The sequence below is a fragment of the Eurosta solidaginis genome, chromosome 2, assembly GCF_040869045.1.
Source record: "Eurosta solidaginis isolate ZX-2024a chromosome 2, ASM4086904v1, whole genome shotgun sequence".
NCBI lineage: Eukaryota > Metazoa > Arthropoda > Insecta > Diptera > Tephritidae > Eurosta > Eurosta solidaginis.
In genome coordinates this window covers 258,513,781-258,526,174 of record NC_090320.1, presented here as the reverse complement: position 1 = coordinate 258,526,174, position 12,394 = coordinate 258,513,781, and the positions used below count along the sequence as shown (strand labels likewise).

At 36.4% G+C, this 12,394-nt stretch overlaps 1 protein-coding gene across 2 annotated transcripts in view; it reads right to left on the bottom strand.

Annotated features, from left to right (window-relative positions):
- Atet (ABC transporter expressed in trachea) overlaps positions 1 to 12,394 on the bottom strand; it is a 162,446-nt gene that overhangs the window by 88,191 nt on the left and 61,861 nt on the right. For both annotated transcript variants that reach the window (XM_067767709.1, XM_067767708.1), the window contains one exon: positions 8,267 to 9,349. In XM_067767709.1, coding sequence (XP_067623810.1) covers positions 8,267 to 8,721 — 455 coding nt within the window. In that variant the 5' untranslated portion in view covers positions 8,722 to 9,349. The remainder of the gene's footprint in view (positions 1 to 8,266; positions 9,350 to 12,394) is intronic.

The window sequence follows — 12,394 nt, the reverse complement described above, 5'->3', positions numbered from 1 at the left end:
CATTTTCGATTTTTCTTCGTCTGAAATTGTGGGATGAAGGAACACTAGTGCTACCAATTCGGCATTGAAATACCACAAATAATTGGAGAATTTCATCAGAGCTCTCCTAGAGATATCCTTGTCAATCACCTGATAGTCCAACAAAGATCGTAAGAGACCAAAGTCTTGCTTGGGAGCCAAATATGCTATGAGAGCATTGAACCAAGCTTTGCAATACACTCTAACGAGAAAAACACAGACAGCTTCTACTGCACTGTTTTCTTTATCACTCAGTTTGAATTGTCTACGGAATAAGAATATCTTTAGACAGTAGATGGCCTTGGCCATCCACCGGGCATGACTAATAGCACCCGGGGCTCTAAATCCCACTTCATTTCCATTCATAGATCCCACAAACACCAGTACCAACTGCAGAAGCTCCTTGTAATCATCTCTGTGTCTCTGGGTTGAGATTCTGTGAGTTTAGTTTTGAAATCAACAGTTATGTTGGCAATTACTTCAGGAGGTATATGTTTTCTCATATTTTCGTTACTGATAAGCGTGTCATATTTTTTCTTGTTGAGCTTCGACCATGCACTTTTGAATCTTTTGAATAAATCGGGTTCAGGTCCAGTAGATGAACCAAACTTACATTCGAAAACTCCTCTCAAGACGATCTCAAGAATATGGTGGTGACAGGCTAGGTAAAGCAACTCTCTACCCAAGATTTGTTCCGAAATTATACAAGCTCATTTAAGCCTTCCTGTATTTGATGAAGTGGTGTCGAAACACATGGCTTTGATAGAATGGGAGATACCCTATTCCTCGATACAATTATAAACAGCCAGGGCTTGTTCTTCGCCAGTGCTATTATCTGCTGTAGGAACTCCTAGTAGTTGTTCATGTTCACCATAGGAAATTAAAACCGCTATTCGTTCAGTCTGCTCTGTCTTTAGAATGCTTGGTAAAAGTTTTCCACCCCAGTGAACCACAACAGCATCCTTCTCTGTCACATGAACTTGTTCCTTGACATTCTCAGTGTATTTTCCCTAAATACTTTTCATATTTCTTGGATAACAGTTTTTGATACTTTGAAGTCGTCAGGATTCTCCCCAAGTACCTCTATGGTAGCTATAAGAATTCGTGTGGCATTTCTGTCAGATACCTTACACCGATCCAACAAAAGAGATATCTTCATAGTTAAAATTTCTCTAGTCCCATGCCTAATCCTTTTGCTATGAGATTGCCATAACAAGCAATATCAAGTGCGCAGAATTCGGGCTAAACTCGAGATACCTTGAATTTAATTACCATACAAGGGAATGCGAAGTGTTACATAACTTAACGTGTAATTCTCGTAATAGATGTGCGTTCCTAGAGGTTGGCATAGAATATAAATTAATGGGAACAACATGCCTTTACCTGGAGATATGAATCATGAGAAAATAATGAAGAGTTCCGGAGATCCGGGCCAAACACGTCGCTCATCGGCCAAAAAATCAAGTTTTTTGAAAGTTTAAGCGCCCAGCGGCACGTGTTAATATGATCCAATCGTTCTTAAACTTTGGCTATATTAAAATCTGCAAAAGCTGATCATTTTGTGGGGTTCCCGTTGACAAAATTCCTCAAAAAATTTCCCCTCCCTATGGTCGTAATTTATGCAAACTCCGACCAAATTCCTTTATGAAATTTTTGGTATTATATACTGGTGACTGAATGTGAGTGACTGCGATGCAAGTTGTCAACGCGTCATACATAATGTGGCCCTTAATAATAATTTTTAGATCTTGTATATAAATAAATTTTGTAAAGTTTTCCAGCTCTATACATAATGGTAAGCGTAAACGTATGGTTAGAAGCGGTATGCTAGAATGAGCGATATCAGGTGGAAAATTATGGCAAGTCAAGGGATCACAAATTGAAAACACATATACTTCCGACAATATATCGATTTGTTACCAACCTCTTATGGGCGTATTACCAATATTTTATCGATAAGTTATCGGTTTATTATAGGTGCGTTATCGACAAGGTATAGGTGAGTTATCGAGTTTTGTCGAAATTTTATAAAATTGTCAATATTTTGTTCAAGAAATCGCGGAAATCTTTTGTGAATACACGAAAACTAAAAAATCAGCAAACTTTTGCTTACACTTTTGTCTTATAGTAACTTTACACATGACTCTCCCAAAGGAGTTATTTGAAAGCATTTTTATTAGCTACGCTTGCATTAAGCTTAACCTTCTTTCAAAGACTCCGGTAGGTCCTAGGTACTAGTCATCACACTTCTCATCAATCTAGGGCAATGATCAGACAATTAAATAAAAACGTTGGACGCATCAAATTTCTATTGGTAGTCATATGTAAAACCAACTGAAGCTCAGTCAGGTTATGCTACGAATTTTTTTATTTTATTATTTTATTTTTTATTTTATTTTCAAGTTTTTAGGCTGGATGCGAGTTCGCCTAAATTTTAGGTACCTAAACTAATATTCCACTGGAACTTTCAAGCCATGCAATAATTTAGGAAAAAGCTGTGAAAACTGTGCGAGTTAATTTAAAAACCTAAATTGTTTATTTCTGCTAAGAGTATAATAACAATGCAGGAAATTTTTTAGGCCAATTAGTGCACACGGCTGCCAAATATGTTCAGATTGCGGTCCGTATTTGAGAAGGATCCAATTGTGTCGCCAACATCAGCTTGAACAAAATTGAGCTCACCATCACAAACAATCGATCGGACCTTAATCGCAGCAGGGATCATCGCTCTATAATCTATAATTTACTTAAATTGAATAGACAAGAGCCATTTACAATATTGAAAAATCAATGTTTTTGTTTTTGTAATTTAACATTTGAATTTAGGTTGAAAAGTATGCTCATAAAATTCTAAATTTTTATTTTGCCTTACCGACAGTTTTCAGTGATTTAGATTTTTTCTCTATTTATGTAGAAATTTAGGTCAACTCGCCCACAGCCTTAGTCTAGTTTAATTGCCTATTATTTCTCATTCTATTTAGTTCATTTAGTGCCTCATTATTACAGGGGCTCTTTCCTGACAATTTGTTACAATCTAAGTCCTCAATACATAATCCTTCAAAAACTTTATTCGACTCGGCGCCACGTATGTTTGTCCCTCCTCGAACTCCAAAGTATTTTGATGTCACTTCTACCGAACTGTATGTAATTTGTATTCCAAATATGAGCAAATTCGGACAACAAATGCAATTTTTTGAAATATTTCGATCCATGATCCACTTATCGGAATTTTTTTTTATTATTGCATTGTCATCGGGTTCTGAACTATATTCCAAGTTTCAAGCTTGTAGCTTATCGCAAAGTCACTTAAATTTTAGTTACAAAATTCGTTCACAACGGCCGGCCGGTCTGCTGGTCTGCTGGCTGGTCGCTACACAGAGTCAAGCTAAATAAAACCGTTTATAAAAAGAAAACAATTTTAATGTCGGCTTTTAGAAATGGGCGGAAACTGTTATTTGCAACTCTGGTACGTCACTAAGATTATGATAAGTCATTTATCTATTATGTTCTTGAGGGGTTTCGTTGAGTTAATCGCATTTGCAGGACATGTGTGATGAAATGTGATGAAATGAGTCACAAATGCGATTTGTATGATAAAATGCGTTGCATTTAGTGTAGTGTTAGCACGCGCGGTTAGCATCATGGATTCCATATGAACAGTTTTAAAGTTTTGTCGGAGAAACCAAAAGTAAATATTTCCAAAAATGTCTACCACTCATTCAACCAATTGAATTCCAATGAAACTTCCAAATTAAATTTTAGGCATTGCCGGTTCAAAATAAATATTAGGAACATCACTGAATGAATATTTTGTACAGTTTTGCCCAAATGTGCAAACGAGCATGTTGAATACAAATTTTCACAAACGTCGACAAAGTTTTGCATACCTAAGTGAGTCCCATATATATATTTAGCAATATAAAACTCTCTCCTATGTAAATCTATGTATATTTAATTTTTAAATGCATTTTATTTCAAAAACTTAGACATTTGCAACATGCGCTCATATCGTTATTGCCACAAAGCACAAGAACACTATTGCAAAAAACAAAAAACTTTAAGTAATATTTAGATGCACTTTGGAAAGATGATTTTTCGAACCAAAAAAAAGTACATCGAATCCCCAGTGTGCACATTGACAACTTTTGCAGAATATTGCAAAGCACACCTAAGTATAGGGATATGTACATATGTACATATGTATGTATGTACATATCCTTAACGAAATTGTGTGCCTAATTTGTAGATATGCTGATCCTTGATTAAACGCTTTTGGTTTAGTGGACACCAGAGCCTTCGTTTCTATATTTTTGCGGTAATTCTGCTATTGGCCTATTTCAAATAATTTTTTTTGATGTTCTATGCAATTTTGGATTTTGCAGTGATAAGGAAAATACAAAGTTTGCTGCAATCATCGTAGATTGATTCATCGTATTTTTTGCCGGGTATGAACTTAGCAAGATATATTTTTATTTCTTTGTAATGCCAGCTTGAGAGCTTTGAAATTGCAATTGTATTTTATATACTTAGTAGCACAACAAAAGAGCAAAGCATATAAGCAAATAACACAAACAAAATGTTTGCAAGTGAAGGAATTTTTATTTATTTATTTACGAAGGTAATGGTAATGCTCATGTTCTATAAAGAGATTTTCACAAAAATTGCAATCAATTTGCTACACGCTTTATATGACCATAAAGAATGATTCATAACCGCTTTTGTTGGGACATGCGTAGGAAATTACCAACTTGTATTGAAAAATTAAAAATATTTGCAGTAGCAATCACGGGAGGTAGAAATATATATCTTATATCTTATAACTTTAAAGAGCCAATTCTTGTTTGTTGGTATAGCCGAACGATATCGAGAACGGCTCAACCGATTTAAATGAAATTTGGCACAGAGATAATGTATAACCTTCTAAGACTTTCTACCTAGGTGATGCTACTCAGAATGTTTCACAAGGTTGCCACCTACTCGAAATTAAAAAAAATTGCATGAGATATGCCGATATGGGTATCAAACGAAAGGTATTTCACTCCGCTTTACAATAGGAGAAGTTTTGAGTAGGGTTGCCATTTAGGGTTGCCACCTATTCGAAATTAAAAAAAATTTCATGAGATATGCTGACATGGGTATCAAACGAAAGGTATTTCACTCCGCATTACAATAGTGGAATTTTTGAGTAGGGTTACCAATTAGGGTTGCCACCTGTTCGAAATTAAAGAAAAATTTCACGAGATATGCCGATATGGGTATCAAACGAAAAGCATTAAACTCCGCATTACAATAGGGACATTTTTGAGTAGGCTTGCAATTTAGGGTTGCCACCTATTCGAAATTATCAAACGAAAGGTATTTCACTCCGCATTACAATAGGGACATGTTTGAGTAGGGTTACCATTTAGGGTTGGGGTAGTTAGACAAAATAGTACTCTGCTTACTCATATTCTTCTAAAGCTTTAAAGGGGAACATAAAAGTTAAAAATCTTCGCAAAAAAAATCTTGAAATGAAATTGAATGCAATATCAAGGCACCGTGGCAAATTCTAGCAAAATATATTTAAATGCATATTTTTGGCAAATATGAAATGAATAATTGCAGTTTCTCACAGATTACTATTAGAAAGATTTCACAACTTAGCAAAAAGATATCTCACCAAGGTAATTTTCTACCTTTGAACACTAGAGGCATATGTTCAATTTGAAAACGACATCTAACCATTTAACTACTTACCAACAGATGGCGCTTAGGGAAGTAAGTTGACATTTAATTAAACTAACTGATAGTTGTCATTCGTGAAATTTACAAGTTTTTGGAATGTAATAAAATTGTGAGACTTTCATAGTGTATAACTAAAAAATGTTTGAAATTATTATTCGGCGCATGAAGATACTCGACCTAAATAACTTAGTTATCGATTTCACTAATTGTTATAACAATCCCTTATACTATAGGCTGGAATAACCCATTTCAAATTTTTCATTCCAGTTCATTTTGCGGTTAGTGTTTGAGATGTTTTTGAAATCTATTTTTAAGGAAATCAAATATTGGTAAGAAAAAATATATAATATATGTGCATATAAAAAAGTAGAGTTTGATTAATGATGACATGTAGAACAAAGTAAGTTATGCGGCATACTCGAAGATTGCCGAGCAAAGCTCGGACGCCCAGGTACTGTAGGTTGAACTGGCTGGTCCGTGAGGACATCACTGAATGAGTTCATACTGTTACTCATACGCCGTGTACTTCTTTGAATTTTTAAACAACAACAAGGGAGCAGTGCCTACTAATTATGACTTGCGTATAATATAGGTTACTAGCAGACCCGGCAGACGTTGTTCTGCCCTAAATTTGGCCTATCTGAATACATTTTAATAAGCTTTTTCCGTCTAACTCTGCCCTACCCCTCTACACTTTTTCCTAATCTCTTTATTCACTCCTCCGTCCGTCTTTTTCGCTTCATCACCATCTTCGTCTCATTCTATCTCTTTCTCAGTCTCCTTCTCTCTTTTCTCTTCTCCCAAGTTTTTCTCCTTCTTCTTCATCTCTTATTGCCAGTCCAAGAGGGTGGTATGTATTTTGTTCCAGTCCCATTCGGAGTCTCAGTCCCAATCCCACTCCGAGTCTCAGTCTCAGTCCTAGTCCTAATCCCAGTCCCAGTCCGTCTCTATTATACTTCCCGGAAAAAAAGCATCGTAAATACTAATATAGGCAAATTTATATACGAAATTTCAGGCAAATCGAATAGGCCTTTGCAAATAAGTATGTGGGTATTATTAATTCATGTCTTTTTTCGGCTTCGCATGCATATTTATCAGTTTTGCCAGGTTGATGCGACTAAATCGAATATCACATTGAACTTCAGAGCTCTCAGCAACAGCTTTCATTTGATATCCATATTACACACACATTCTAGCGGTATCCGGATCCATGTGTTGGCCTATATTTCGAGACCCTAGTCACTCAGCGGTGTAAAACTTACTCTGTATTATAGCACACATCAACAGCATCAATGTGATACCCATAATATAAAAACACATTCTAGGTGTATCCGGGTCCATGTTTTGGCTTATATCTCGATACCGTAATCACCCAGTTGTACGAAAATTATCCTCTACTATAGCACTCATCAACAGCTTTCATTTGATATCCATATTGTATAAACACATTCTAGGGGTACCCGGGTGTACGTTTTGGGCTATATCTCGAGACCCTAGCCTCCCAGTTATATGAAAATTACCCTGTACTATAGCACTCATCAACAGCTTTCATTTGATATCCATATTGTATAAACACATTCCAGGGGTACCCGGGTCCACGTTTTGGGCTATATCTCGAGACCCTAGGCTCCCAGTTGTATTAAAATTATCCTCTACTATAGCACTCATTAACAGCTTTCATTTGGCATCCATATTGTATAAACACATTCTAGGGGTATCCGGGTCCACGTTTTGGCCTATATCTCGAGACCCTAGTCACTAAGGGGTATGAAAATCATCCTGTACTATAGTACTCATCAACAGCTTTCATTTGATATCCATATTGTATAAACACATTCTAGGGGTACACGGGTCCACGTTTTGATCTCAAGACCCTAGACACGTAGCGAAAAAAAGGTATACGTTGGCCGATTCTCAGACCTACCCAATATGCTCACAAAATTTCATGAGAATCGGTTCAGCCGTTTCGGAGGAGTTCAGCCTCTAAAACCGTGACAGAAGAATTGTATATATTAGATATAGGCACAATCAGACACCCAAGGAAAGAAATAGGTAATGTAAAAGAGCTAAATCAGAATAACAAAATCAGAATATAAAAAAAAGAGAGGGCTCAAGACTCAAACCTTTTTCTTTTAAATAAATTTATATCTTTTTTTTGTTGTTACATAATCATAATATTCATCATATATATTATTTCTACGGGTCCCTTTTTCGCTCTTATTTGGAATCAAAATCTATGAATAAAGTTTTGGTTGTAAAGATGAAGATTCGATCTATTAGCGAGCTCTGGCCAATTTTGGTCGTAGTGCATAGATTTCTTTCTATTTTTACTATGGCATCACTGTGAATATTTGCACTGCATTACCGGCAGTTGCTGCCATACGCAAGATGGCAGCGCAAGCTGCAAGTTTTGATTGATAGAACAGCTGATTTCTGTTGATATTTGATAAGAGGCTTTTATATTGGTTGCGCAGGATGCGCACGGGTGCGGCTCTTTAAATCTAAAATTTTTGCATGTACTTACTTATTACTAGAAGCGCCTTTCTTTTCATTTTTGCTAAGAAAATGTGTAGTTTTGCTACTGAATGGCAGTAATGTTAGTTGTTCTGGTAGCTTTGGTTGTTGTTCTTGCGTCGGTTGTTGTTGTTGTTGCGCTGCAAGAATCACTGGCACTGCTTGTTGTTGTGTTTTTACTTCTAAACTTAACTGAGTATTTGCATTTAAATTGACATTTTTTGCATTTAACGGCGCTCTTGTTGGCGTTGTTGTTGTTGTTGCTTTTGATACGTTATCTATTGCAGCTATTTTAGTAGGTGAACTGTTGGCATTGGCGGAAATTTTATCCTGATAAGCTACAGCAGCTGTTGTTAAGCCATTGCCGCCATTAACGCCCATTATAGCGGCAGCTAGTGGCAGAATAACTGCTTTGTCGGCTGCCCCCTTTGACACTAACGGTATGCTTAATTTATCGTCAGCCATTTTTTCTAATTAAACTATTTTCTTAAGCTTTATATTATTTGGCAAATATGTTTAAAAAAAATTCTAGTTATTTATGTAATTTATTTAAAAGAAAGAGTAGATATTTGTGATATTGCGAGATCTGTGCTTCTTTAAAACAATTTTTTTGTTTTTTTTTTTTTCTAAATTTGCATAATAAAGAATGTATCCTCTATCTAATTTTCCACTTTTTTTCAATTACATCACTTTTTCTTTCTTTTTGTTTTCACTCACGATTTTCCGCAATTATTTCTAGTATTGCACGTTTCTATCACGTGTTTATTTTAAATTTACGACAATTCCTCATTGTTGCTATTTCTTCTATGACACATAAATTATTTAAATATTATTGTTTGTTTGTGTTGGCTTGTTTTTCAGCTCCGCTTGTGCGCCTCACTTGTTTCGCTCTCGTCAGTATTCGCAAAAAATTCTGCCGTCTTATGAATAGTTCAAATTTGTGTGCCCTACGGAAAGCTTTAGTGCATATTAAATGTAATAAATTTGTGTGCTACTTTACTAAAGCGTATTTCATTAGCTTCCATTAAGCTTGTGACTACATTCGTATGACACATTCTTGTACTGCTTACGAAATCAGAGATATATCACAATCCTGCAATGAAATAATGAGAGATAAGATATTATGAATATAATTTGCATAAAATTCTAAAATAGACATTTTTTTTTTGGTAATTTATACAAATAATAGCCGTGCTTTTTTACATGTATATCCACCTACATTTGCGTGTAAAAAATTTATCATCACTTAAATAATATTTAGGAGACCGATCTGGCGGTAATTATTGAAGACTCGTGGCAATTGTAAGTGACTTCGTTCAAAACGGGTTGTACAGAATAGCGGAGACACGCACCGCTATTGGTCATAGTGTAAAACCTATAGCTGAATCGGTTGCGATAAATAGTTTACACTTACCCTTTTCGGCATAAGTGGAAAGTGCCTTCCAACGATTAGCTCTTTTATGGATCGGGCGCTTCGGGATATTCACACCTGGGCATCAAATGTCGGCTAAGACGGATATGGTCTTGTTTACAAAGAGGTACAAGGTCCCAAATTGGATCAGGCCCAAGTTAGGAGGAGTTGTACAAAGTATCTAGGAATCATCCTAGACAGTAAGCTGTCATGGTAGCTCAACGTGGAGGAGAGGGTGAAGAAGGCTTCAACGGCACTTTATGCATGTAAAAGAATGCTGGGGTGTACGTGGGGCTTATCGCCCTCTCTTTTTCATTGGGGTTTTACAGCGATTGTAAGCCCTATCCTATACTATGGAGTTCTTGTTTGGTGGAAAGCCACACAAAAAGCAACCTACCTCAAACAAGTAAGGAAGGTTAAGTTCGGGTGTAACCGAACATTACATACTCAGTTGAGAGCTATGGTGACAACATAAGGGAAAATAACCATGTAGGAAAATGAACCGAGGGAAACCCTGGAATGTGTTTGTATGACATGTATATCAAATGAAAGGCATTAAAGAGTATTTTATGAGGGAGTGGGCCATAGTTCTATAGGTGGACGCCATTTAGGGATATAGCCATAAAGGTGGATCAGGGTTGACTCTAGAATGCGTTTGTACGATATGGGTATCAAATGAAAAAATGAAAGGTGTTAATGAGTATTTTAAAAGGGAGTAATTCTTAGTTCCATAGGTGGACGCCGTTTCGAGATATCGCCATAAAGGTGGACCAGGGGTGACCCTAGAATTTGTTTGTACAATATGGGTATCAAAAGAAAGGTGTTAATGAGTATTTTAAAAGGGAGTAATCCTTAGTTCCATAGGTGGACTCCGTTTCGAGATATCGCCACAAAGGTGGACCAGGGGTGACCCTAGAATTTGCTTGTGCAATATGGGCATCAAACGAATGGTGTTAATGAGTATTTTAAAAGGGAGTGGGCCTTAGTTCTATAGGTGGATGACGTTTCGAAATATCGCCATAACGGTGGAACAGGGTTGACTCTGGAATGTGTTTGTACGATATGGGTATCAAATTAAAGGTATTAATGAGGGTTTTAAAAGGGAGTGGTGGTTGTTGTATAGGTGGTCGCCTTTTCGAGATATCGCCATAAAGGTGTACCAGGGGTGACTCTAGAATGCGTTTGTAGGATATGGGTATCAAATGAAAGGTGTTAATGAGTATTTTAAAAGCGAGTAATCCTTAGTTCCATAGGTGGACGCCGTTTCGAGATATCGCCATAAAGGTGGACCAGGGGTGACCCTAGAATTTGTTTGCACAATATGGGTATCAAAAGAAAGGTGTTAATGAGTATTTTAAAAAGGAGTAATCTTTATTTCCATAGGTGGACGCCGTTTCGAGATATCGCCATAAAGGTGGACCAAGGGTGACCCTAGAATTTGTTTGTACAATATGGGCATCAAACGAAAGGTGTTAATGAGTATTTTAAAAGTGAGTGGGCCTTAGTTCTATAGGTGAACGCCGTTTCGAAATATCGCCATAAAGGTGGACCAGGGGTGACTCTAGAATGTGTTTGTATGATATGGGTATCAAATTAAAGGTATTAATTAGGCTTTTAAAAGGGAGTGGTGGTTGTTGTATAGGTGGTCGCATTTTCGAGATATCGCCATAAAGGTGGAACAGGGGTGACCCTAGAATTTGTTTGTACAATATGGGTATCAAAAGAAACGTGTTAGTGAGTATCTTAAAAGGGAGTAATCCTTAGTTCCATAGGTGGACGCCGTGTGGGAGTGGTGTGAAGGCGTTTTCCAGATATCGACCAAAATGTGGGCCAGGGTGACCCAGAACATCATCTGTTGGATACCGCTACTTTAGTTATATATGTAATACCTGCCAAGATTTTAAGGGTTTTTTATTTGGCCTGCAGAACTTTTTCATTTTCTTCTACTTAATATGGTAGGTGTCACAACCATTTTATAAAGTTTTTTCTAAAGTTATATTTCGCGTCAATAAAACAATCCAATTACCTTACCGTGTTTCATCCTTTTTTTCGCATTTGGTATAGAATTATGGCATTTTTTCATTTTTCGTAATTTTCGATATCGAAAAAGCGGGCGTGGTCATAGTCGGATTTCGTTCATTTTTCATACCAAGATAAAGTGAGTTCAAGTAAGCACGTGAACTAAGTTCAGTAAAAATATGTCGATTTTTGCTCAAGTTATCGTGTTAAAGGCCATGCGGAAGGACAGACGGACGACTGTGTATAAAAACTGGGCGTGACATTAACCGATTTCGCCCATTTTCACAGAAAACAGTTAAGGTCATAAAATCTATGCCCCTACCAAATTTCAAAAGGATTGGTTAATTTTTGTTCGACTTATGGCGTTAAAAGTATCCTAGACAAATTAAATGAAAAAGGGCGGAGCCACGCCCCTTTTGAAATTTTCTGTTATTTTTGTATTTTGTTGCACCATATCATTACTGCAGTTGAATGTTGACATAATTTACTTATATACTGTAAAGATATTAAATTTTTTGTTAAAATTTAACTTAAAAAAATTTTTTTTTGTTTAAAGTGGGCGTGGTCCTTCTCCGATTTTGCTAATTTTTATTAAGCGTACATATAGTAATAGGAGTAACGTTTCTGCCAAATTTCATCATGATATCTTCAACGATTGCCAAATTACAGCTTGCAAAATTTTAAATTACCTTCTTTTAAAAGTGGGCG